The 26,147-nt window shown below is 47.7% G+C and overlaps 2 protein-coding genes across 3 annotated transcripts in view; one reads left to right on the forward strand and one right to left on the reverse strand.

Moving 5' to 3' along the window:
• The window catches only part of GRHL3 (grainyhead like transcription factor 3), a 99,038-nt gene that overhangs the window by 5,906 nt on the left and 66,985 nt on the right, over positions 1-26,147 (forward strand). The gene's annotated exons all lie outside the window — the stretch shown is intronic.
• Positions 828-24,987, reverse strand: MYOM3 (myomesin 3). Its single transcript, XM_063177221.1, has 37 exons — positions 24,871-24,987; positions 22,909-23,043; positions 22,694-22,768; positions 21,924-22,089; positions 21,289-21,446; positions 20,143-20,238; positions 19,440-19,528; positions 17,981-18,025; positions 17,651-17,791; positions 17,005-17,166; positions 16,619-16,760; positions 16,340-16,539; positions 16,041-16,094; positions 15,771-15,898; positions 15,036-15,219; positions 13,519-13,693; positions 11,758-11,879; positions 11,035-11,222; positions 10,800-10,926; positions 10,182-10,360; positions 9,993-10,107; positions 9,580-9,736; positions 9,159-9,268; positions 8,655-8,699; positions 8,408-8,544; positions 7,334-7,478; positions 6,791-6,850; positions 6,052-6,119; positions 5,716-5,826; positions 4,996-5,083; positions 4,352-4,390; positions 4,093-4,198; positions 3,206-3,369; positions 2,621-2,657; positions 2,487-2,509; positions 2,344-2,399; positions 828-1,434 (listed from the first exon to the last, which is right to left on the reverse strand). The coding sequence occupies exons 2-37, from the start codon at positions 23,013-23,015 to the stop codon at positions 1,138-1,140; spliced, it is 4,296 nt and encodes a 1,431-aa protein (XP_063033291.1). The 5' UTR covers positions 23,016-23,043; positions 24,871-24,987; the 3' UTR covers positions 828-1,137.

A 26,147-nucleotide genomic window follows, 5' to 3' on the forward strand; every position in this document is an offset into this window, starting at 1 on the left:
TTCATTTGTTTGCTTTTTATTCACAACTTCAGTGTTTAACACATTCTCTGTGTCTTGGGTAGAATTCTTCAGATAAAGTTACAGTAGATCAAGGTGATTTGTGTTGTACAGCAGGAACTCCCTAATTATAACAATGTTCTCTGCTGTGAACCTTAATGAATGAATGAAATAGAATGAATAAAATCATTCTATTTCTTTTAAAATTGGGGGCCTCCCATTGAGGACAGGCAAAATCATGTTGGAGTGGGACATGAGTGATGACTTTATCCAGCAGATGTCAGTGATGTGCATCTAATGGAATTGAATTAAACTCAGCTTCTTTTGACTTTTTATTTTAATAGAAGATAAAAGATGAAACAGGGAACATTGCTGGGAGAGTGAATGCAGGGAGCAAATAGGATGTGTTATTTTTTCTTCTCACCAACTACACAAGGATTTCTTCACTCACTCCAGCCCTTGAGAAGTTCCTTGCTGTCTGTGCAGGCCTGACTGTTGATTTTGGAAGACTTTCATTAGATGTGCCTTGCAATTAGATTGCTTAATTCAAACAGAGCCTTATCCCAGGGGTGGGTGACCTCTCTGAGTTAACTTTTCATTCTATTTAAATAGAGACACAATTCACAAGCTCAGCTTCTTCTTACCAACACACCACCCTTTTTTAGTAGGTAATTTTAAAGAAGGCTTACACAGAAAGAGCCAGATTTGTGACTACATTTACCTGTGAGAATTCCTGATTTGCAGGGTCATTTTAATGTGTGGAGCATGTCCTGACTTCCCTTGCACCCACAGGTGGAGTGATTTCATAATGGATATACTCAGAGCAGTGCTGAGATGGCACCAAGGGGTTGAGTTTAATGACACACGCACAGAGGCTACAAGAAAATCTGTCACATGTAGAGATTTAATACAAAACCCCTCCACTGAAAGCCCCACACAGATCTACCAGGGCAGAGTCTGTCTGGAGGGTGAACATGCAGTGCACACACGTGTGAGCACACACACACACACAAACACACACACCCCAGAATTGTTCTATAACAACTGCCAAACCACTGAAATACTGCTGCAATAAACACAGAGACACCAAAAGGCATCTGAAGGAGTTAAATTCCTTTCCATTTCAAGGAGACAATGAATTCATTTACGCTTTTTTGTGGCAATCCCAGCTGGGACTTCCTGCTCTGTTCCTATTGGGATCTCCCCGTGTTTATAGACACTGATGGTGACCTGCCCTGTTTCAGAGCCATATTTATTCTTGACATAGATGCTGTATTTTCCTGTGTCTTCATTGCAGACTCTCTCTATGGTGATTGTGACCATTGAGCCCTTCACATCCATTTTGTATCTGTCCTTAAACTCGATGACCTTCTCGTTTTTGAACCAGGTGATCTCTGGGTAGGGGTCTCCAGACACACAGCAGGTTAAGCACAGGGTCTGTGGTGAAACAGAGAATAGAAATGGATTGTGGAGCTGTAAATGTGCAAGGAAATTCAGTTCATAGAGCAGAAATGGATTGTGGAGCTGTAAATGTGCAGGGAATTCAGTTCATAGAGCAGAAATGGATTGTGGAGCTGTAAATGTGCAGGAAATTCAGTTCATAAAACAGAAATGGATTGTGGAGCTGTAAATGTGCAGGGAAATTCAGTGCATAGAGCAGAAATGGATTGTGGAGCTGTAAATGTGCAGGGAAATTCAGTGCATAGAACAGAAATGGATTGTGGAGCTGTAAATGTGCAGGGAAATTCAGTGAATAGAATCAGCATCATTTAGGTTGGAGAAAAACTTTAAAATTGAGGCCAGCTCTTCAGCCACCACTGAACCTCATCCCCAAGTGCCACGTCCACACATCATTTAAATTAAGAGCAATAAAAATCAGTTCTCACATTTGCATTGGTGACATTCCAGCACTGATATCTGATATCCCTTTTCCTGATTTCCTCCAGTGCAATCAGGATTAACCTGCCTGAATGCACTGGGCCTGACTCATATTTGTCTCACTGGTTTTTATAGCTGCCTGTGCTGTGAGGTGGCACTGAAACAGGCACAGGGTGAGTTTGCAGTTATTTGCAGGGGGTTTGTGCTGCCTGAGTGAAGGGAAATGTGACTCAGAAATGAAAGCAGGGAGTTGGGCTGATGGGAGAATCAGGCCCAGCACCTAAAGGCCTTCAGAGTCCAATCCTGTGAGCTGGGGGGACAGCAGCAAGGGTCTGGCAGTGAGGGTGACCCAGGAGGGCAGCACTTGCCAGCCCTGGCAGTGCACAGGAGGGTACAAAAGGATCTTTCCTCCCCATCACTGATCCCTCTGTGTCTGTGCAAGGAATTCATGGAGTTACTCAATATCACCTTGTCCTCCATGATGGTGGCAACATCTGGCAGACCTTGAACGACTCTGGCACGGCCTGGGAATGAACAAATAGAACATTTTAGTTTTTCTAATCAGCAAACCTGGCTGTGTTTCACTGAAGGGAAGAGATTCGTTTACTTACGTTTCTCTGCTATTGCTGCTTCCCTGAAAGGGAGAGAAAATGATTGTGGTTTTATTTATTAGCCATTATATGAACAATTTACAGTGTGAGACTCAAAATAGATTTAGCTGTGAAAATATTTAGGAGGAACTTACTTCAGCCTCTTGTGCTCAGCCAGGGCATCTTCAAAAGCTGCAGGAATGAAAGGTTTTAGGGAAGTTGCCTTTAGTTTTGTTTGACTCATTAGATTTAGCATTATGTTATTGTTACCAGTGCTGGGATTGCATGATAAATGCAATTATCCCATAGATGGTATCTGCCCCTGCCTTAAGGAATCACAGCTCTGTTTGTGTACTGAAATAAGTGGGACTGAGTTCTCTCTTCCCAAAGAGAAGTTTAGAGGAGGAAAAAACCCCCAACAGTTTGGAAAAGCTTTTGTAATCCTGGAAGTTCTCTTTTCCAAAATGCCACCTGTGAGATTTGTTGTCCAGGGGAGGAATTGGACAGGTCCCAGGAGCAGCTGCCCTGTTCTCATCCTCTCCCCAGCAGTGCCAAGGCTCCCTAAAGGCTTCAGTCCTTTCCTCTCTCCTCGTGAGAGCTGCTGTGGGCTCTTCCCTGTCCCCCTCAGCCCAGTTCCACAGGGATTGCACATGGAGATCAGCTCCAGCTCCAGAAAGGAGAGCAATCCCTGCCCAGCTCTGAGGGCTCCTGGAAAGCAGCTCAGGGGTGACTCAGCTCACCTTGCCCTGACAGGTCTGCTGTCAGTCTGTGGGAGCTGCTGCCATCGAATATCTCCAGGGTGTATCTGCCCTTGTCGGCCTCCCCGGGCTCCAGGATGTGCAGCCAGAGCTGGTTCATGGTGCTCCCAGCTCTGCTCCTGTCCCGGCTCTCCAGCTGCTTCTCCCTGAGTGAGCAAGTGATGGCACTTCTGTCATTTCAGCAGAGCTGAGAAATCACTTTTTCCAGTGGGAGTCAGCATTCATTCCATGGAGAGAGGAAATCCATGGGGCTGCACTTGGAGGCAGTTTGCCAGAGCTTCATAAACTCTACAAAAGACCTCCTAGTTGTTATTTAAGGGATTAAATCCTGTTTAGATGCTGAATATTTGTAAGTGTGTAGCCCTTGAGTGTTATTAAAAGTTCACCTCCTTATCTCCATGTGTAGGTGGTATCTAATAAAACACCAGCTCTCTATTTAGGAAGACATTATGAGGCTAAATTATTCAGTGTTTGGGAAGAATTTTGTAATTTTGGGAATATTTTGTATTCAGAGTGGGGGAAGAGAGTGGTTTAGGAAAACATGAAGTAGTAAAATTGAAGTGTTTGAAAAAATTCTGTCTGTAACCAAGGAGGCTGTAACTGAGCAGTACCATAAGTGCAGCATCATTATTATTCTAGGAAAGATGATCACTTATAAATATTTCTGCAGTGCTACCATAAAAATAACACGACTTTCCACTCTGGAATTCCCAGACTTGTTCCAGGATGGGAGTGAATTGTGGATTTCAGCCGTTACTCAGACAAAACCAGAAAAAATGTATGGGCTCAGGCCCAAATGTTTAAATTTGGATAAACAGTTAGAAGGAACAGTGCTCCAGAAGCTTTGCAAATATTTTTTGGGGACTTACTTGTGGTACCAGGTGGTTTTCATGTAGTCTGTGTAGTACTTGACTTCAGTGTAGATTTTGATGCCCTCCTCAGTGGGCTGGATTTTCAGAGGTGTGGCAGAAAGAGCTGGTGGTGTAAAATAAAGACTGGAATTGAGGAGGAATTCCCAGATTTCCCTGTCCAGGACAAAATCCCAGCCAGAGGAGCAGGGAGGGGATGGTGCTGGGCTGGTTCCACACCCAGGGCCAGCTGTGCCCTCCCACCTCTCCCCTCACATACCACTGATCCTGCACAGCTCCTTCAGAAGCTCCTCAAAGGCTGAAAGACAAAGATTGAAGTGTCTATAAATACAAATCACAGCAAACCACCTCCAATCTGCCACTGAATTTCACTGTGGTTGGGATGGTTTATACCCACGGGTTATTTGCTGTCTTTTTCTGTGGCACAGCTCACTGGGAATGGAGGTTTTGCCTCTGATTCATTTGTTTTCAGATGCTGGGCATTTCTTACTAAATTTAGATGCTCCTATCTTCCTTCCCACTCAGCATGTGCCTCCCAGACAGGAGATTTATGTACCAGGTTCACATGATGGATTCCAGATGTCGGGGCAGCATTTAATCTTGGGCAGCAGAACCTCCTGATTGATTCTGGGTTGGAGTGACTGAAACATCCCTGAGCTTTTATCTGTGGGGCTTGCCAGAATTTATAAAGCAGCCCTGGCTGGAGAAATGACTGCAGGTGGAAATGACATCAGCATGTAGAGCAGGAAACTCTTTAAATTCAACCAGTAATATTTTAGTGTGGCTTTTAACTCCTATAAAAGCACACAGGACATGTAGGTTTTGTAGGAAGTGAGGATATTTGCGTTTAAATCCCAAAAGGGGTGTGAATGTGTCTTATTGTGTGATCCAAAGTTCTCTCACCTCCTTTTGTGAGGTCCAGCTGGGTGGAGTCCTCTCCTCGGTTATCTGAAACCACTGCTTTGTACAGGCCCTCATCTGCTTTGGTTACCTACCAAATACGTGTGTGCATGTGTAATGTTGATTAAAATAACCCAGACAAGCCCCAAAACAAACAACACCCCTCCCAGAGAAATCTCCCCTATCACTGAAACAGGGCAGGATTTGGAAAAGGGGAAAAGCTGAGATTCATTCCTTCCCAATCAGTTTGGTTGAACTGAGCAGAAATGAGGGGGGAAAAAGGGGAAATTTGTCCCAAAAGCTCCTGTGAAAGGATAGGGGGGTCTGGTTCAGAAACTGTTGGGTTTGGGGTTCAGTAGCTCAGCTTTTGCCTCAGTGCCTGTGTGAAACCAGCTCTTTTCAGTCTCTCAGGATGTGTTAAACTTTGCACAGCCACCCACTGTTAAAAACATCTTAATTCTTATTAGGATCTTCAATCACAGCCTGGTTTGGGCTGGAAGGGACCTTAAAGATTGTTTAGTTCCAACCCCCTGCCATGAACTCCACTAGAATTCAGATTCAGAGCCTGACTGTAACATTAAAAGTTTCTCCTCTTTGGCTTTTCTCAGTGTCTCTGTCACTCAGTGGGCACTACCCAGAACCCACATGGAATATGAATAAGATCAGCCCATTTTTTTTTTTTTCCCATTTTCCTGTGGACCTCTGAGCTGTTTGATGTTTCACCTTTGGGATCTGCAGAGTTCCCATCCCAGTCTGTGGATCAAACACTCCACCAGCTCGTGCCTTGTGATTGAAGAACCACTGGAAGCTGGTGTCCTTCCTCAGGTTTGTTGCCTGTTTGAAGCCAACATTTAGAAGTCAAAATCCTTTTGATTTCTTAATTCTTGGATGTCCTAATATGAATCATCACTTACATTACTCCAGAATCTGAGAATTTCCCTTCTTTGTTAAAGTTTCTGCCCAAAAGAAACCATTTCCTTAAAAATGCAGCAAAGCATTTGCACTGCTCATATCCTCTGAAAATTGCACCCAAAATTGATGCTGAAGGAATTCTGTTACCTTGCAGGTGAGGAGCACTTCACAGCTCTCCAAAACTTTCCATGTCAGGTTCTCTATGAAATGTGGACCTGGAAAGAAATGAAACCTCTCTCATGGTGCCTGTGCCGAGTTTCCTGCGGGAATGCTTCCATCTAGTGCTGGATTCCCGCAGTGCACCTGGAATTCCCGAGGGAACGGAGAACAGGGAGGGGAAACTGAAATAAATTACTTCAGATCCTTTCATCCCATACTGGGCAGCTGAGAAGAGATTGGATTTATAACGTGCTGTCACAGTCATTAACAAGGGAATATTTTTATCCTCACTAGCAGGGTATCACATTTCAGTTGTAGTATTTTTGCAATGAACTTGTTTTATAAACTTCTTTATTCACCACCATAGGTGGGAGGTGAAAGTGGAATGCATGGATCTTTACAAACTTAGCTAGAAATCCTGGTTTTTACAAGTGGATCTTAATTACAGAATGTATATTCAGGTTGGACAGTTTTCAGGGTTTGAAAGTGTTCAGTGCCACAGCACTGATGCAGAGGATCTCCACTGATAAATCTGCCTAGCCTGGCTAAAACTAGTTCATTATTTGATTTTTAAGGGCAGGGTAAAGTATCTGAAAACAAGGAGTCTATCCTAGTGTCACCTCAGCTTGAATACTGTGTTTGAAAAGATGATGGAGTGAAATAAATCCATTTGGCTTTTGCCATCCTGGCCTCATTCTGACAATCCTTGGCCTTTGGCTGACCTTACCCTGCTTTTTCTTCCATTGTCTCCGTTTTGCATCAGCTTCTTCTGCCACTTTAGCAAAAGCTATGGAACAGCAAAGGACAAAGTTAACAACCCCCCATTACTGGATATTTCCTTTGCAATAGAGATATTTCCTCCTTGTCTTTATTACCTTTAGTGCAGTGAACCTGCTGCTAAATGCATTGAATTTCCAGCCTGATCCTGCCCTGAGATAAATGACTGCACACTCCCCACTCTGCTGCCAAGGCACAGTTCAGCACTGCAAGCTAATATGTAAAATATTTGGAAGCAAGAACTAAGCATTCCACTTCAGCAGACTGCTTTTATCATCAAGCACCTATTTATAAGACTAAAAGCTTTAATTAATGGTAAAGAGAGATTCAGAAAATTTTTAAAATGATTCCTGGACTTTAAATCTGGGCTAAAATTTGCTCTCCCCATTCCCAGTGTGCCATTAGAACTGTTGGAAATGCTTTGGGGCCTTAAGTGCCTCACAAAGTTTCCACTGAGCATGGCAGTCTATATTTGATTCTGAATTTCACTTACTTTCATCTATGAGAGCAAGGGTGAACTGATTTTTGGCTTTCCCATCCTTGAGCTGGGCTGTGTACATCCCTTTGTCATCAGCACAGAAATCCTGGATTATCAGTTCCACGAGGCCTTTCTCTTTGACAAAGTTGATTTTGTGTGTCTGTGTAAAACGGAGGAAATAGGAGAAACTGAAGAGATTGCACAGTAGAGCTGCTCCTGGCACAGCAGATATTGCAGTTATTTTGTATCTGTATCCTTATAAACTCCCCTCATTTTACAGGATGAGGAAGACATCCTTCCCTCATGGGTATTACAGAGCTGAAACCAGAGTATCTGTGATTTCCAGTGGCATGGGAGTGCTGCACTTGGTTACAGTCTGTGATGTGCAGTTCCATCCTTGGCCAGGGTGGGGAATATTTCCCCCTCTTGCTGAGGTGCAGGTACCACTGAGCTCCTGCCCCCAGGAGTGCCAGGTGCCTGAACACAAACATCATCACTGCCTCACTGCCTGTTTGCTCTGAGCAAATATTGTCCTTGCAACGAGCCTGGTAAATGTGCAGATCCCTGTCAGCTCTCCAGTGGAGAGGAGACAGATTTTAGAAGAGATAAAGCCTTGGATAAACTTGTTACATGTTGATTTAACCCCCCCAACAGGGCACTGACAGCTCTGAACTGCTCTGGCCTGGACCCGTCCTTTGTTCTGGGGGTCCTGGTTGTTATCTGGGCATTGCTGCTCTGCACTGAGCTGACAGCCCATGATTTATATTTGTGCTTCATTATCAACTGTTCTCTCCTCTGGTCCTCTCATTCCAAGTATTTTTTACATGTTCTAATATTAATTTGATATGGGAGGACAAGGAGGAGGCCTGAACATTTTTGTGGATGTTTGAGGAGGTTGGAGGGTGCTGTAACACACAGGGCTATTTCCAGTGCTTTGGACTGAGAAATAAATCTCTTCCATCTGCTCTTAGAATTCATCAGATTTGCCTGTATTCAGTTCAAAATCCCCATCAGAAATTTGGAAAACTGGGAATGTGCCATGTTCAGAGTGGGGAAGTGAGCCAAGATGAAATGCAGAACAAAACCTACTGGGGTGCTGGTGAGCTCCTTGTCGTTGAAGATCAGGTGCAGCTCCGCGTTCGGGGACAGCTTCTCCACCTCCAGCCACAGCCTCACTTCCCCTTTCTCCAGGACATCGACGTTCCAGCCAGATATCAGCTTGATCACTGGCAGGCAGAGAGAAGCACCAGGGGAATCCCAGGCACAGCCAGGGCTCTGCTGGCTTCCCTTTTCCCAGGCTGGCCCCTGCTCGTGGCTTTTTGCTGCTTCAACTTACGTGGGTTCCTGATTTCGTGGCTGCGTTTCAATAACTTGTCCAGGTCTGCAATGCAGAGAGTTAAAAGTCAACACTAGGCCAAAACAAATTAATTGTATCAACTTAATTTAATTTGTTGATGAACATTACATCAAAGAGAAGGTAAAACATTCAGTAATGGGGAGGACTAGAAAAGGTGGTGAAGGGAATTGTCGGCTATATCTGAATAAAACATTGGTTGGATCAATTCAGGGAGCGTGCTAAAGAAGTTATGAATCATTGTCACAGTGTAGCCAAATGTGAAATCTGAACTGCAGTGGAAAAATGACTTTGCAGGAATCTTTCCTTAGGGGATTGTAAAAGAAACTGCCCTTGAGCCTTCAAGGAATGGGAAACATCTTTTTAGTGATACCATGAAGTGACATCAGTCACTCACTATTCTTCTGCAGGAAAATTTCCTCTCAACATCTAAGATTAGAAAATGAGGGCACATTAGGTTTTTTTTTGGCAATGATCAGTTTTTACCTTCTTTTGTTAACGTGCAGCTGGCAGAGATATCATCATCTACATCTGTGACCTCCACTGAATACACACCCAGGTCCTTCTCTGAGGGCTCTTTCAGTATCAGCTTTGATCTAGAAGTAAAAAGAATAATAGCAAAAATTATATATTTTCCTCAGAAATGATGTCTCCTGGGACAGAATTTGATACACCCATGAAATGTAGAACTTATTGGAATTTATAAATGACTCTGAGGAGCCAATATATAAAGATATTGGGAACAGGATGGCAGCTGCTCCCAGGTTGCACTGCCCAACCCATTTCATGGACTCCAGGGCTGGGAATCAGGGAAAGGACAGGGAAACATTTGGCTGCAGGTTTTCCTTGGTGTTTAATGTGTTCCTTACTCACCAGTTCATTTTCTCAGTGTGCATTAAATACTCACCTATTGCCTTTCTCTTCAATCTGGACTCGGTCAGGATCTGGAGGTCCCTCATAGTCCTTTGACCAGATAAATTCAGAGGAGTCATTCTTTTCAGGAGCTTCAAAGGCCATGTAAATGAAACCCTCTTCATCCACCCCGACTTCAATTTCATTTGTGCCTGGATGTGTGAAAAACCCACCAAACACTCCTTACCAAAGCAGATCAGGGCTGAGCTTCTGCACATCTAACTCAGAAAACAACCACAGAGCACAGTTAGAGCTAATTCATTTGGGCAGCTTGATTTGATCATCTTTGTTTTACTGAGGGTGTTTCTTGCTGTGAAACAAGTAGCTGATGCATCACAAAGCACATTTTCACCCATATCATACATTTATTTACAGGCTGGCCCAGTCCCATGGCTTTTAGCTCCATACCAGGTTTGGTTTTAGCCACCACAGGGTCTGAGGGGAGTGAGGGGGGTCCAACTCCAGCCTTGTTCAGCGCTCGTACTCGGAAAATGTAGCACTTGCCTGTTTCCAGGTCTGACACCTGCAGGGAACAGAGCCAGGAATTAGTGTCAGAGCAGGACAAGCAGCACCAGGACACTCAGGGCAGGTACAGACCTTCATGTGGGTGCTGGCTGTGGGCTGCTTGTTTATCTGTCTCCACTCTTCTGAGCCTTCTTCACACAGCTCTATGAAGTACCCTGTGACCGGCCCTGCCCCCAGGTACAGAGGAGCTTCCCAGTGCAGCTGCAGGGAGCAGTCCCTCACCTCAGTGCACCTGACGTCGTGAGGAGGGCCTGGCACAGAGGGAGCAGGGAAACTGCAGTTGGGCTGGGGTCACAGAGCACAGTTTGGGGTAGCACGTCTGTAGGGGATGGTTTCTATGGTAATTAGGGGTAGGTTTATGAAATAGCATCACCAGCTGCTGATGATCTATGGTAATTAGGGGTAGGTTTATGAAATAGCATCACCAGCTGCTTTAATGCTATTTGCTGTGGTGTAAAGAAAAGGGGGTTTAGAGTTTAGATCCTGATTCTTCATTCTCTGGAAACAATACTTAAATACCTGGGTGCTCTGTCTGTGTAACGCATGAACAACATCAGAACACCCCTGGAAGTGTTTTGTGCTTTTCTGTCCTGGGAGCAGCCATTTCTGTGGCAGAAACCCCTTGGGTGAGTGAGGAGATTACAAACTCAGCTGGTGCCATTTTCCTGGATGGTTTTCCACGAGGGATACCTGGCTCTGGCATGGTCCATTCCTCACATCTGAACAGGTCACTGGGCTCAGACACTGCCCCGACTCCAGCCCTGTTCATGGCACGGGCACGGAACTGGTACAGGTGCCCCTCCTGCAGGCTGCTGACCTGGGGGTGCAGAGGGCAGACCTGGTCACTTCAGCAGGGCACTGCAGGAGCAGACACAGCCCAGCTCAGCCCTGGTGCAGCTGTTCCCAGCTGTGCCCCAATGGATACCGTGCAGACGCGCCGAGGAATCGGCCGAGCGTTGACTCCGTGCCAGTCGGGCTCAGAGGGCTCGTGCTGGTCCAGGAAATATCCCAGGATCTTTGTTCCTCCCTTGTGCTTCGGGGCTTTCCAGCCAATGGTCATCTCAGCCTTGCCACAGTGCAGCAGCACAAAGTCACGAGGGGCCGAGGGACAGGCTGGGCACGGGGGGACAGACAGAACAGCAGGGACAGACGGAACAGCAGGGACAGACGGAACAGCAGTGTCAGCACAACGTCCACGTTCTCATCTGGAGTCACAGCAAAAGCCTTGGATGTCCCTGTGGAGGTCCCTTGCCTGGTGCTTTAGGGTTTGTGTGAAGGAAAAGGTGGCAGCAGTGGGATGATAAAGTGGGAACATGGAGGGTTAGGTCCTGGATGGTGTGATTGTAGGATTTTATAATTTCCCTGAGAAATTCCCAATGCTGGTTTCCAGACATCACATAACTGAGCAATTAAAATGGTCACTTGTACCCAGAGCCAAATTAACACCACAAATGTAACACGCTGCTAGGACAAAGTGCTAATTAATTAACTCTGTCCATGTTTGGCAAGTGTAATTGATGGCAGAAGCTGCAGGGTACAGGAAAATGAGTTCCCTTTTGTTTTGTTTCTCAGCCACTGTCACCATAGCAGGCAGTGGTGGCTGTGCCTGACAGATGGGCTGGAGGGGTTTCATTTGGTCACTACTCACCAATTGCTGGCCTGACAACGATGGGATCTGTTTCTGGTGAGCTCTCACTCAGTCCTGCATCACTGACAGATTTCACACAGAACACATATTCCTTTCCAGGCTGCAGCCCAGGAACAGTAAACCTGGGAGAGCAAATGAATATGTTTGTGTTTGCCTGTGCACAGGTAAACAGTGCTGAAGCAGACATCAACACACTTTAATAAGGTTTGGTTTTTGCAAAATCATTATTTGTCATTACCAATTAATGTGTCACATGAAATGGCTGCAGATAACTCACAGTGGGTATGGATGAGATGGAGATGAATCACCATGGGCAGGGAGATAAACAGGACTTTTTAATGGACTTTTTCTGCCTGACATGTGACCCCCACAGCTGGAGAGTGACTGTAAATTCTGCATGTGATTGGCACAGACTTACTCTAGTGGAAAACAGGCAAACCCATGGAATGTGGTTCTGCTGGTGGCCCAGGCTCAGTGGGGCTGTAGAGCCCATCCCTTGGAGAACCCCAGGCTCAGTGGGGCTGTAGAACCCAGGCTCAGTGGGGCTGTAGAGCCCATCCCTTGGAGAGCCCCAGGCTCAGTGGGGCTGTAGAGCCCATCCCTTGGAGAGCCCCAGGCTCAGTGGGGCTGTAGAGCCCATCCCTTGGAGAGCCCCAGGCTCAGTGGGGCTGTAGAGCCCATCCCTTGGAGAGCCCCAGGCTCAGTGGGGCTGTAGAGCCCATCCCTTGGAGAGCCCCAGGCTCAGTGGGGCTGTAGAGCCCATCCCTTGGAGAGCCCCAGGCTCAGTGGGGCTGTGGAGCCCAGCCCTTGCAGAGCACACAGCCTTGGCTCAGTGGGGCTGTGGAGCCCAGCCCTTGCAGAGCTCAGTGGGGCTGTGGAGCCCATCCCTTGGAGAGCTCAGTGGGGCTGTAGAGCCCAGCCCTTGCAGAGCACACAGCCTTGGCTCAGTGGGGCTGTAGAACCCAGCCCTTGGAGAGCCCCAGGCACAGTGGGGCTGTGGAGCCCAGCCCTTGGAGAGCACACAGCCTTGGCTCAGTGGGGCTGTGGAGCCCAGCCCTTGCAGAGCACACAGCCTTGGCTCAGTGGGGCTGTAGAACCCAGGCTCAGTGGGGCTGTAGAGCCCATCCCTTGGAGAGCTCAGTGGGGCTGTGGAGCCCATCCCTTGCAGAGCACACAGCCTTGGCTCAGTGGGGCTGTGGAGCCCATCCCTTGCAGAGCTCAGTGGGGCTGTGGAGCCCATCCCTTGCAGAGCACACAGCCTTGGCTCAGTGGGGCTGTAGAACCCAGCCCTTGGAGAGCCCCAGGCACAGTGGGGCTGTAGAGCCCATCCCTTGCAGAGCCCCAGGCTCAGTGGGGCTGTAGAGCCCATCCCTTGGAGAGCACACAGCCTTGGCTCAGTGGGGCTGTAGAACCCAGCCCTTGGAGAGCCCCAGGCACAGTGGGGCTGTAGAACCCAGGCTCAGTGGGGCTGTAGAGCCCATCCCTTGCAGAGCCCCAGGCTCAGTGGGGCTGTGGAGCCCAGCCCTTGCAGAGCTCAGTGGGGCTGTGGAGCCCATCCCTTGCAGAGCACACAGCCTTGGCTCAGGCCTGCAGCAATCCTGAATCCCCCCACCCCCCGAGGCCCTGCTGTTGCTGTGCCTGCCAGCCTGTGCGTGGGGACTGAAGGAAGGTCTTTTTTTATCTGAAACACGACTCCAGGCAAAAGCAGAGGAATCCAGGCCGGGCCCCTGGCCTCCCTCAGCAGAGCAGAGCTGCACTCACTCAGTCCCTGTCACTGGTTTGTTGTTGACTGTTTGCCACTGCTCCGTGCCCGTCTCCCGGCAGTAGATGTAATACCCAAGGGGCTCTGGGCCATCCTTGGGCTTGTCCCACTGCACAACAACAGATGTCCTGGTGTCTCTGAAGGCCAGAACCTGAGATGGTGGAGATGGAGGAGCTAAAAAAGGAAAGAAACAAAAAACACAGATGAAAGTAGTCAGGGTTAAAATCTGTAATTTAAAAAAGCCCAAAGTATTATAAATGAGTTGGGCTGTTTGATTTATTCACCTTTTCCAGAGCACCGTTTTCAAATTGTTGCCCAGGGAAGCTGTGGCTGCCCCATCCCTGGAAGTGGCCAAGGCCAGGTTGGGTGGGGATGGAGCAGCCTGGGATGGTGGAAGGTCCCTGCCTATGGATGAGCTTTGGGGTCCCTTCCAACCCAAACCATTCTGGGATTCAGTGGAATTAGAGCAAAATGCCATGGATGGGGTCTGCTCTACAGGATCTGTGCTTGGGTTTGCCAGATGACTTCTTTCTCTCCCACTGATTTCTGCAGTCTCCCCACACAAACTCCTCTGAAGCAGAGGAAAAACAAAGCTTATCTTGATTGTCCTTGGCTCCACCCTGAACTGGGACCTGCTCCCCTCTGCATTTCCATCTCTGAGTGAACCTTGGAGCAGCTTCAGTGTGGGACAATACACAAATAAAGAGTCAGTGCTCATCCCTCTGCAGAACAGAAACACCAACATGAGCCTGTGGCCTCTTTGTGTGAGTTCAGTCCAGGGAGAAAACACCCCAAAGCCAAAGCAGCCATGCAGAGGCTCTGTCCTGGCTGAGCCCCCAGCCCGGGCTGCTGCAGTCTCCTGTCATTCCTTGCACACTGTCACCTCCCTCACCCCACGCTGCAAGCACCCTTGGATTCAACACAGCCTTCAACTGTTCCTGTTTCATTAAATGTAATTCCCTGCTCACTGCTTGCTCAGATTAACACTGCCCTGGCCAACTGCAAACCAATTAAAGGAGGATTTAGGGCTTCAAGAGATTTCCTTATATCAAAGTACTGCTGTGTAACCATAGACCACGAAGTTTAGAGGGGAGTGTGGGCAGGGCAGGGGATCCCCCTCATTGCTGGCAGCCTATGCCCTGTGCCGGGTTGGTGCAGGAGTTAAAACCATGAGGTTTAGAGGGGATGCCCTCATTGCTGGCAGGGTTGGTGCAGGAGTTAAAATGATGAGGTTTAGAGGGGATGCCCTCATTGCTGGCAGGGTTGGTGCAGGAGTTAAAATGATGAGGTTTAGAGGGGATGCCCTCATTGCTGGCAGTCCCTGCCCTCTCCGGGGTTGGTGCAGGAGTTCAAACCATGAGGTTTAGAGGGAATTCCCCCATTCCCGGCAGTCCATCCCCCCGCAGGGCCGGTGCAGGAGTTAGAGCCATGAGGTTTAGAGAGAATCCCCCCCATTGCTGTCAGCCCGCCCCCCTGCAGGGCTGCTGCAGGCGCGGCAGAGCAGCGTTCCCGTTACCGGGCGGTGTCCCGGCCAGCACGGGCGCGCTGGGCACCGAGGGCTCGCTGATGCCGAACTTGTTGACAGAACGCACGCGGAACCGGAAGGATTTTCCCTTCTCCAGCCCGAAGAGTGCAAATCTTGGGGAATTCGCTGGCGTCTCCAGGTTCACCATCTGCCAGGAGCTGCTGCCCACAAGACACTGCAAGGGAAAAAGAGATGATTTACAGCTCCTAAAGTGAGCACAAACCCCTCCTGACCAATAACAAAGCTGGGCTTTGGAGGAAAGGAATTTTAAAAAGCTCCAAACAAAACAAACTAAACCCATAAATTATGTATTTCTTGTGGATGTACCCACAGTTTCACCCTTGGCAGCGGAGGGCGCCTTTGCTACAGGAGGTGAGAAATAAGAATGCATGAAAGGAGATGGGCAGAAGATGCTAATTAACCAACAGAGTGATTACTGGGGAACAGGACAGTGAGGTATTCTCAGTTCTTCCTGTTACAATTCTGCCACTGTTCTGTGGTGTTAAAATTCCTTGTCCATGGCTTGTCAATCATTAGTCCTTGAGCTGTGTCAGAGTCAGGGCCGTGGCTCAGGGCACATGTGGGGTGGAGAGGCTGAACCAGCTGGGTTTGAGGCTGGATCTCCCCAGTTCCTAACTGGGAATGGCCTCACCTGTATCATGTCCCAGCTGAGAAAGAAATTGTTCTTCTCTGCAGCTCCCCTTCTGTGTGATATTATTTTCTTACCTTTTCCACATAGTAATTCAGTGGCTCTCTGCCTCGTGGATCTGGTTCATCCCAGGCCAAAGCCACATAATCCTCTCTGACCTCACTTGCATGAACATTGGTGGGTGGCAAGGGAATTTTAATGTGTCCTATGGGAAGGCAGAAAAGGCTTTAGTGATAATGTGGCAGGAAAATTAAAGTTCTTTTACAGTGGATTCTGTTCTCCCACTATAAATGAAGATTCTTCAATATAAAGAAGGAGACAAACACTTTGGGGAGATTTGAACTCACCCTCCAGGTCATCCTTGGATATTTCTATGGTCCTGCCCTGGTCATATGGGATCACTGCAATGACAAACAGGGCAGAGTTACCCACCCACAGGAGGTGCCAGAACCCAGGGGCTGGCTCATTGGTTCTGTGCACAATTACAGACATTTTTCGTCACAAACAATGGCACTTTGAGCTTTCTCTGTTCAGAATGATCCCAAGATGGGCTCAGCAGAGACATTTGTGGCAATGGAGAGGATCTGGACAATCTGCACTCAGTTACTCCTGCAGCCCCCCGTGGTTCTGAGGGTTTGGTACCAACCTGTCACTCTCTTATCCCTGCTGGCGTCCTGGGTGGTGACAGGGTCACTGGCCCTTGAGGGGTGGCTGGTGCCAGCCTTGTTGACAGCCTTGACACGGAACTGGTACGTCTGTCCCTCTGCCAGGCCCAGCACTGGGCACCTGCAGCCCTTGACAGGCTGGGCACTGCACTGCACCCACTGCTCCGAGCCAGCCTCACACCTGCAGGGACACACAGCCCTCCTTTGTTCCATTGCCACCACAAATGGGGGTTCCTAGCTCTGAGTGGTGCCTTACAGACCTTTCAATGAGGTACCCCAGGATGGGGCTTCCTCCATCATCACTGGGGGCTACCCAGGAGAGGAGCAGGCAGTCTTTGTTCACATCGTGGCACCTCACGTTGAGGGGGGATCCTGGGGCTCCAGCTGTCAGTGCTGCAGCATCTGCAAAACACCACGTGAGGGAGGGAGCTTCTGTTCTTTTCCAGAATTTTCACTGAGGAGATTAATTTTAAATGTCTAAAGGCCTATCCCAGTAACACAGTTTTCTAATACTGAAATCATCAGCGAAAATAAGATTTGGTCATTGTGCTAATTGTATCCACACACAAAATTAGGAGCTGTTTCCTTGTGTGTGAGGGGGAGAATTCTTTATGCCAAGGCCCCAGGAAAGGAGACCTGCAGGTACCTCTGACAAACACATAGGTGGTCTGCTCCTTGTGTCCGTGCAGCGAGGGGACGCGGATGGTGTAGAAGCCCTCGTCCTCCTTGTGAGCACACAGCACTGTCAGAGAGGCCTCACGGCCCTGGCACCTCAGCTCCCGGCCCTCTGAGTCCTGCAGCAGCTCCCCTGTGCAGCAGAGAAGGGGAAGGAAATTCACCTGGATTGCCTGGTTAGGAGTGGCAATATTTATTCCCAAATGCCTCAAAAAGCACAGAATGGCAGCAGGGGTCTCTAAGACATTCCTGTTGTTATTTTTTTGCCTTCAGATTGCAGCTGTGGACTCTGATCCACAGAAAGACCCAAGCAGAACACACAGAGAATCCAGAAGTTTTTCTCCCTGGAGAACCACTGGAGGCTTTTCAAACTAAGGCTCTTCAAATATTCTTATGAACAGGAATGTCATTACCCCCAAAACATTTCAATGGTATCATCCTTTACACACAAACATTAAATAGTAACATCTGTAGCTTGAGCAGAGCTGAGAACAGCTCAGGAATCCTGGATTTTAATAATTTTCTTATTTTGTCTGTGAACATTCAATCCCAGCTGTGAATTCCAGCGGGACATTCCCCGAGGTAAATGCACACAAACTCAGCTGTTGCCTACAAACCATCTCTGAACCAGGTGATGCCTCCTTGGTGCTCCAGTAAATCAGAGGAGAAGTGACAGGAGAGGGTGAAAGGCTCCTTTTCTCTTGCAAATAAGGGTTTCAGTGGAAAAGCAAAATCTGCCTCTCTGGCCAGAAGGGATCCTGTGGAATGAAAGTCAGCATGATAAAGAGACTTCAGAGCCTTCCTCCTGGAGTATTTTTATTGTCATATATTTAGAGTGAGCCTTGCACTTGTGCAGTCAGGCTGACAGGAAAAGCTCTCAGGGAAAAAATAATCCAAGTGCATCAGGCTATAAAAATAATTAATAATAACATTCATTATTTACTCACTTTTGTATATTTCTGAATCAAATCCTGACTCCTTTCCATAATATTCTATAAGAGAAGAGGAAAACACATTTAGCAAATCTCATGGAGTGTTTATCATCTTAATGACACCCAGTGATGCTCAGCAAACTGTTTTTCCCTCAAGCCAGCCTTGATTTGAACCTTTAAAGTGTCACCACGGGCTAAAAGTTCAATTCATGTGACCCCTGATGCCCTTCGCAAGCCTCTGGGGATGTGTCTGCAGAGAAATTGTTCCATGAATGTTCCAGGAGATGAAATCCTCAGAGGTGAGGAGAGCAGTCCCAGCCAGGCCCTTCTGTGCCAGCCACAGCCCCTGTTCCATCCTCATCCTGCTCTGATCCTAAAGGTCCCACAGGCAATGAGAGGAGCAGGTTATTATTGGCATGGGATTTTTCCTCAGGCTGCTGCTTGGTGGCCAAGGGCAGCTCCTGTTGTGGCCCCACTGTGAGAACCTCCTGGTGACTTGTCCTGCATTAGGGCAGGGGCAGTTTAGGGATCTGGGAAGGATGCAATGAAGGTTTTCTGGGCTGGTGTCCCTTCAGAACTGGTAAATGCCTGCTGCATATTCCCAGTTATGCTGAATTTTGGCACTGTTTAATTAAAGGCCTTGAAAGATGTGATAATACACTGCTTTTACAGTCCTGGAGTCACAGTCTCCTTGTGAGATCTGCATCCCAGAGAGAGTTCAGATCAAAATATGGCATGTGAAAATAAGTGTGATAACAACACACCCCATGGCAGAGCGCTCTGTCAGTCCCACTGAAGGGTGTCATTGTCTACAATTGCCTGTAAGTCTGTTCTGTCCATTTGTTTTATTACAAAATTTTAATTTAGATATAAATAGATGAAATATGAACAGCTAAACTGTGATTCTGTGAGACTGCTCTGCATATTTCCTAAAGCTGGAGATTATTTCCCTTTTAAGTGCTAGTGGTTTATTTGCTTCCTTCCCCACGTCTGGCTTTGGCTGTGCACAGTTTGTATCTGTGGAGTCTGTGCCAGTTATTTTAAGAACACAAATCCCAGATGAAAATCTTGCATTTGCCCTTGGTAGTTACTGATTTTAGGGAAGAATGTGACATTCTCTGCAATAATGCCCTGAGAGGTGCCACTGAGAGCCACAGCTCTTGGGGAACCATTCCTTCTGCCATAAGAGTCTGCTTATCTTTAGCAGACTCTCTGTGAGCCTGTTGAGTTCCACTGTGGGGCTGTTTCATAGAAGAAATAAGCTCCTAAATTTAGTACAATTTTATCCCAGTGAAAGGACAGCTGTGTCCACATGGAATCTGAAAGGAAAACCTTTGGCTGGGCCCAGAAGTGACCAAGGAAGAGAAGCTGTTCTGTCCTTTCCAGAGTGCCTGTGTGTGCCTATCCAGTAATGAATGTTTGGAAGACCCTGCAGCACTGGGGAGTTGAAACCCAAAGGAATGTTTGTACTTACTCCTGACAAGCACTGTAGCAAAGGAATAAGCTTCACCATACGGATTCTTCACCTCCACACTGTACTCAGCAGAATCTTCCATGGAGCATCTGAAAAAAAATTAAATTTCCCCTCCTTCATATTTCACAGGACAAATTCAAAGGGGTTCCCCTTTAATCCCAGAGGTGTTTGCTTTTCATCCAGGAGCTGCTTTTCCTTTCAATTACAAGGATTTCTGGTACTTTGTCATCAGTTTTTTCTCTTGAGACCCAGAAGGAAAACATTTTAAGTACTGAAGAAGCAAAAGGCATGTGGAACACTTGATTGCACTGAAGATTTGCATTTGTCTATCACTGATAATTCATAGATCAGAACTAATGTTGTTCTGATTACATTGATCCATCCCAAATCACATTTTTGTCTGTTCATGAAGTGCTTAATGTGCATTCCTTACCCTGAAGGAAAACATGTTGCTGATACATGAAAAGAGGAGCAGAATAAATTAAGCAATTTAATTTTGTTTGGTTTTGTGTAGAGTTTTTAAACCTTGTGAACCACTGTGGAGATTGGCAAAGGTTTAGCTCAAACACAACAGCCTTAAAGGCAGGCAAGGTCAGATTCCAGGAGAATTACTGGGTTTGTTTATCATCCACAGACTGGGAATTTAGGGCAAGCAGGTCTCACTCAGCTGAAGGAGCAGCTCAGCCAAGGGCACAGCCCTTACCTGCTGATCTGCAGGGTCAGCATCCCAAATTGATTTTTGATCTTGTATTTTCCTGCTGGGGCTTGGCGGGGATTGATGGGGATTCCATTTTTATACCTGGTGGAAAAGAAGGAAATGTGCTGTTAGGGAAGGACCCACATCAAACACCACAGGAAAGAGAAGCAGACACAATTCCCTCTTTTACAGATCTCCCTCTTCAATCCAAACCAGTCTGGCAATGCAACCCAGAGCCCTCCATGGTCCTGTGTGGCTGCTCAGCCTTGCCTTTACATCCCCTGCCCTGCAGCTCCTCTGAGTGAGTTCACAGATGTCTCTTCCTTGTGCTCCCAGGGATGTGTGGGAGGTTCAGACTCTGTTTGCTCTCTGAATAATTCAGGGAGGTCGTTCTGGAAGGACACAGGACATGCAGAGCTCCCACAGTGGCAGAGCTGCTGCCCACCAGTCATTAGTAATGCAAATGTTTGCACACTTAAACCTTCCAGAGGAGGAATGGCCAATCACTTCAAACTGATCAAAATACACTGTGCAAATTGGGCTTTTGAGGTGATCTTTCATTTATTTTGGTATTTATGGAATGTGCTGCACTCAGGCCCAGTCCATAACACTCTCCCCCTGAGGTTGGTTAATATACAAAGGGAGTAAGTGACAGTTGTGTTGTATTTTACAAGCTGTAGAAGCAGCAGCACTTTATGCTGAAACTCTCATGGTGTACAAGGCAGCCAGGCCTTGTTGGGGCATGTTTGTGGTGATTTGGTGCTGAAAGGACATTCTGCTTTTTGAGACTTAAATCCAAGTCTACCTGTGGGAAAAGCAAACAGGGAGACCTCCATGAACATCAGCCCTGTCCCAGAATGAGCCTTGTAGGAGTGTTCAGGAAACAGGGAAACCTCCATGAGCATCAGCTCTGTTCCAGAAGGATCCTACAGGAATCTCCAGGGAAACCTCCATGAACATCAGAAGGATTCCACAGAAATGTCCAGGGAATCCTCCATGAGCACCATCCCTGTCCCAGAAGGATCCCATGGCACTGTCACTGCTCCAGGCCCCCATGTCCCTGCTGGTCCCACACCCCTGAGGTGTTTTCTGTGCCCCCTGCAGCTGTCCCTCCCTCCTGGGCAGGGCAGGGCTGTGCTGGCAGTGCCATACCAGGTGGCCTGTGGCAGGGGGCTCCCCAGGACGGTGCATGCCAGGGTGACATCCATGTTCTCCCAGACGCCGTGTGCCCGCAGCGGGATCCAGAGCAGGGGCGCCCGCGCCGCGCGCAGCTCCAGCAGCTCCTTCTGCAGGGAGGCCTTGTGCAGGGCCTGGGCAGGAGACACTGCTCAGGGCAGGGCAGGCCAGGGGGCAGCTCTCACACAAACCCTCTGGCACCAGGGACCTCTGGTAACGTGTCAGGGCCTTTGGTTGGAGGGGTTTTGGGGTTGTCCTATCACCTGCTGTGGTGCAGGATCACAGCTTTAGCCCTGTTGGCCTCTGGTGCCAGATCTTGGGGTTGTCCTAACTCCTACTTTGGTGTAGGATCACAGCTTTAGCCCTGCTGGCATCTGGTGCCAGATTTTGGGGTTGTCCTATCACCTGCTTTGGTGTGGGATCACAGTTTTAACCCTGTTGGCCTCTGGTGCCAGATTTTGGGGTTGTCCTAACACCTGCTTTGGTGCAGGATCAGTTTTTACCCTGTTGGCCTCTGGTGCCAATTTTGGGGTTGTCCTATCACCTGCTTTAGTAGGATCACAGTTTTAGCCCTGCTGGCCCCTGGTGCCAGCCCAGGGTTCTGCTCTGACCTTCCTGCGCAGCCCCTTCCTGTCAGCCCTCACTCGGAGCTGCCTGCAGATCCTGATGAGCTCCTCTTCCATCTTCTCCGTGTCATTCCCAAAGCGAGTTCTCTTCTGCCCCCTCTGTTCCAGCTCCAGGAGCTCAGCTTCCCTTCTCAGATTGTACTCCCTGGAACTGCATGATGATAAAAGCCGACAGAAGTCAAGATAAAACTTTTCCTCTCTTTTTTAGGGGTGTTTTTTGTTGATAGCACACTTTTTGTTAGATCAGAAGTGGTAAGGACAGAAACACCAGCTGATGGAGTGTGGTAGGAATGCCAGGGAATTATCCCCACAGGAACCAGCACTCCCAGAAGAGATCAGACTGCCATGGGGACTGTTTGGCCACTTCTGGTCCTGGGGAGGAAGCTGGGAAAAGGATCAAAGGGAGGAGAGATGTGGCTGAAATTTTCTGGGAAAGAGGGAGAGTCCCATCTGTTACTGTTCATTAATTAATCTGTCAGTATTTTCCATTTATTCCTATAAAATCTGGTTTCTCTCACACCCCTGCATGTAAACAGGGCAATGTTCCTCATTATCACATGGCAGCATCATTTAATTTCCTGCATTTTAGTTGAGTCCTGGTGTTTTTAAAGGAAGAACCTCTGGGTTGAACCTGCTCTTTTGCTTCCAGCAGAATAAGTTGGGAGCTGTGATCCTGCTGCAGAGCTGTGACCCTGGTGCAGAGCTGTGGTGTTGCCCACAATGTTATATTGGAGTTACAATAACTCCTGACTTACTTGGCTGTCTCAGAGGTCAAGGCAAGGGCAGCTGCTATCGACAGGTCTGAAAGGCTGAAGGTCTCCTCTTCCTCACTTCCAGGGGCAGGTTCATGGAAAAGAACCCAGATAATGTTCCATCATTTCACAAACTCAGCATTCTGCAAATGCATGAATGTGTAGAAAGGCCTGGGTGCACTTGATGGACTCAGCCTGTCCCTGACTCTGGGGCTTACCTGGTTTTAAACCTTTTTTTCCTGGTTGTGGAGGTAATTTCCAAGCTCTGTTTCCTCTCCTCCTTCTGCTCCTCCTCTCTGTGGTGGAAGAAGGCTCTGGTTCCCATGGTGAGATGTCAAAACCAAATTGTCTTGCTGGAATAGATTGAAACATTCAAATCAGACTTTAACAGAATCTTTTAAAGTCCTTGTTCTGCTTTGGTGTTCAGGGCCTGGGAGTGAAGGTTGATATAAAAGTATTTTCTGATATCCATGCTATGAGAGGGATGCTTCTGTGGAAAGTGGCATCAGGGGCAGGAATGGAGTCACTCAAGGCAGCTTTTGTTCCTGTTTCTCCAGGATCTCATCAGGAACCCTGGAATGGTTTGGGTTGGAAGTTAAAGCCCATCTGATGGGCAGGGACAGCTCTCACCAAACCAGGGTGCTGAAGCAGAGCTCTGCCCCATGCATCCCATGTACAAATGTGTAATTCCCCATGTACAAGTGTGTAATTCCCCAGTACAAATGTGTAATTCCCCATGTACAAATGTGTAATTCCCCATGCCCATTCAGAGCAGTCCCAGCTCAGCTCTCCAAGAGAAAAATGCTTTATCCAGCCCTGTACATCCTGAGGGAACACGTGTTTCTGCTGAGCTCTTAGGGAAAGGATGAAAAATCATGGAGAAAACAAATGCCAGCCTACAAGAAATGGCTCAGGAGCAGCAGGATTTCCCCAGGAGTGACAAGGAATGGCTCAGGAACAGCAGGATTTCCCCAAGGAGTGACCAGGAAAGCTTCCCAGAGCAATCCCAGTGCACAGGTGGGACAAGGAATTGCTCAGGAACAGCAGGATTTCCCCAAGGAGTGACCAGGAAAGCTTCCCAGAGCAATCCCAGTGCACAGGTGGGACACAGGAGCAAACCCTGGCACTCCTGGCTCCCATCCTGTTGCCAGCCTCTGCTCTGGGGACCCACAGCTCTCTGCTTTTAGCCTCTCATTAATGGCTGGGCATTAAAGGCAATTTTGGATCCCTCCTGGTGTCCCTGTCCTGCAGTTAAATCCCAGCCACCCAGCAGGATCCTGGCCCTGGCACGTTCACAGGCTCTCAAAGCTCGGGTTACTTTGGAAAAGCAGCTTTGCAAATGTAATTGTTGCTGAATAGAATTTGTTCAAGCATAGCTGCAAATCTTTCCCTAGCTCGTGTTCCATGACTGAAATTTTCCCTTGGCACATCTTCCACCTGGATTTGAGCTTTGCTGCTTTGGAATCTGAACCTGATAAAAATACAGACCCTCAGCTTTTCCCAGTATAATTTTCTTGTACAATTTTTTAATTGGACAGTTTTCTGTTGATGTAAATAAATTTCTTATAAACAGTCCATGGAAAAGCAGGGTTGTTGTGGTACATGCAAAATATCCCAACATGCAAATGAAAATACAGAATTATCTTGATAATGTTTGCTTTGTGGGCACTAACTTTGGAAAAAACAACAAATGCTGACAAGTAAAAGGAGAAGAAAATGAAGCAGGCTTTTATGGAAAAAAATCATTGTAATTTCATAGTTTCTGCTGTCTTCAGAAGTGGTTCAGCTGCAAATGAGTCCTGTCATCCTGGGCATCAGAGCCTTGTTTCCATGCTCATGAATAATTACTGATACAGACTCATTTTTACTAAATAATGGGGTTTATTTTTCCCTGAACAAATTTCATTGTTTTATAATCACAGTTAAAACCTACAGTTTTCAATTCAAATGCAGATTATTTTCTAAACATGCAGTAAACCAGAGAAGATTCTGGTGAGAAAACATGAAGCAAACCAGGATTTTCATAACAACACTGGAAAAACAATCATTAAAGCAGATACAATCACACAGCATAATCTACTTCTGCAGTGCAAAGCTGTCACACAAACAACTGATGCTGCTCTTAGATCCTACAAAATGCAGCACAAACAGCAGTTTATTTACAGATAAACCACACTCACCCAGTGAAGGCTGCAGGAGAGCCCCTGTCTCCAGGCAAGGCAGGGGACAAAGGAGGTTTCCTTCTGCTGGTGGTGACACGAGGATGACTCTCCCCAGAAGAATGTTCCCCATGTTGGAGTGCCCATCCTGCAGTCAAATATAGCCCTGCCAGCCCTCCCTGGACAATGGGGACACTCACTGCTCCTCAGTGCCCACAGCTCCCCACTCTGCCAAATCACTGCTGGCCAAGGGATCTGAGCAGGGACAGGTGCCTGCAGAGTCCAGAGCACTGCAGTGTGCTCTGCTGCTTTGGGATAGAGCTCACAAAGCATCTGAACTGAATTCTGGAGAGTTTAACCCTGGCCAGGAATGGCTCTGGGGGTAACCTTGCCACTGCTGCCTGACAGAGGGATGGCATTTGCTTTGGCATCTCTTTAGGGAATGCCAGCTCCAGGCAAATCCTGGCAGGCTCTGATTGCACCAGGAGCTCCAGCAGCTCGCAGGTTTTGGTGGGCTGGGACTCTTTTATTTCCTTTTCCCAGCAAACAAAGGCTTGGTGCCTCAGAGCAGGGGAGCTTTGTGTGTCCAGCAGCCCGTGGTGGTGTCTGAGAGTTTGGGGCAGAGAACAGAGACTGATGAATTTCCATTTATTTGAGGTGGTCCTGCAGTTCCAGCATTTGGGGAAAACCCTCCCAGCAATGTGAGGAGCAGGTGATGTTTCTTGTGGGAATTAATTCCACCATTAAATCTGGCACAGCACCAAGGAGCCATTTCTAGGAATCTTGTTTGCTTCACCATCCCAACAAAGGTGAAACCCAGCAGGATCAGCACCAGACTTCAGCTGTGAAGTTCATTTGTGGCTGAGTTTGTGACATTCTGGCTGAGTTTGTGACATTCCTAGGAGAGAATAAACAGGAGGGACTGGGCTGGCAGTCTGAAGCACTTTGGGGTGAGCTGAGCTGTCAAAGGGAAGGAGCACTCCCCTTCCACAGGTTTTGAATCCATGGCCAATCCAGTGCTTCCCTGAATTTTGCATTATGAGAAGTAAGGTGTAATTATCATCTACTCTGCTTAAAATTAATAATTTCATTCATTTTGTCACATCAACCCTCTGTTACAAAATTTATTTTATTTAGAGGGGCAGGCACTGATCTTTGGTCCCTGTGAGCAGGGACAGGACTGAGGGAATGCCTGGGGCTGCCTCAGGGGGTTTAGGTTGGATTTAGGGAAAGGTTCTTCCCCCGGAGGGTGCTGGGGGGTCCCCAGGGAATGGGCACAGCCCGAGGCTGCCAGAGCT

This window comes from Melospiza melodia, chromosome 27, assembly GCF_035770615.1.
Source record: "Melospiza melodia melodia isolate bMelMel2 chromosome 27, bMelMel2.pri, whole genome shotgun sequence".
Classification (NCBI taxonomy): Eukaryota; Metazoa; Chordata; class Aves; order Passeriformes; family Passerellidae; genus Melospiza; species Melospiza melodia.

Bases quoted from the DNA above. Each gene is read 5' to 3' on its own strand.
- MYOM3 (XM_063177221.1), bottom strand. From the start codon at position 23,015: ATGGGAACCAGAGCCTTCTTCCACCACAGAGAGGAGGAGCAGAAGGAG. The intron at 22,090-22,693 runs GTAAGTCAGGAG...ATCATCATGCAG, and splicing joins TTGACCTCTGAGACAGCCAA to TTCCAGGGAGTACAATCTGA. The intron at 11,880-13,518 runs GTGAGTGCAGCT...TTGCTCTCCCAG, and splicing joins AAACCAGTGACAGGGACTGA to GTTTACTGTTCCTGGGCTGC.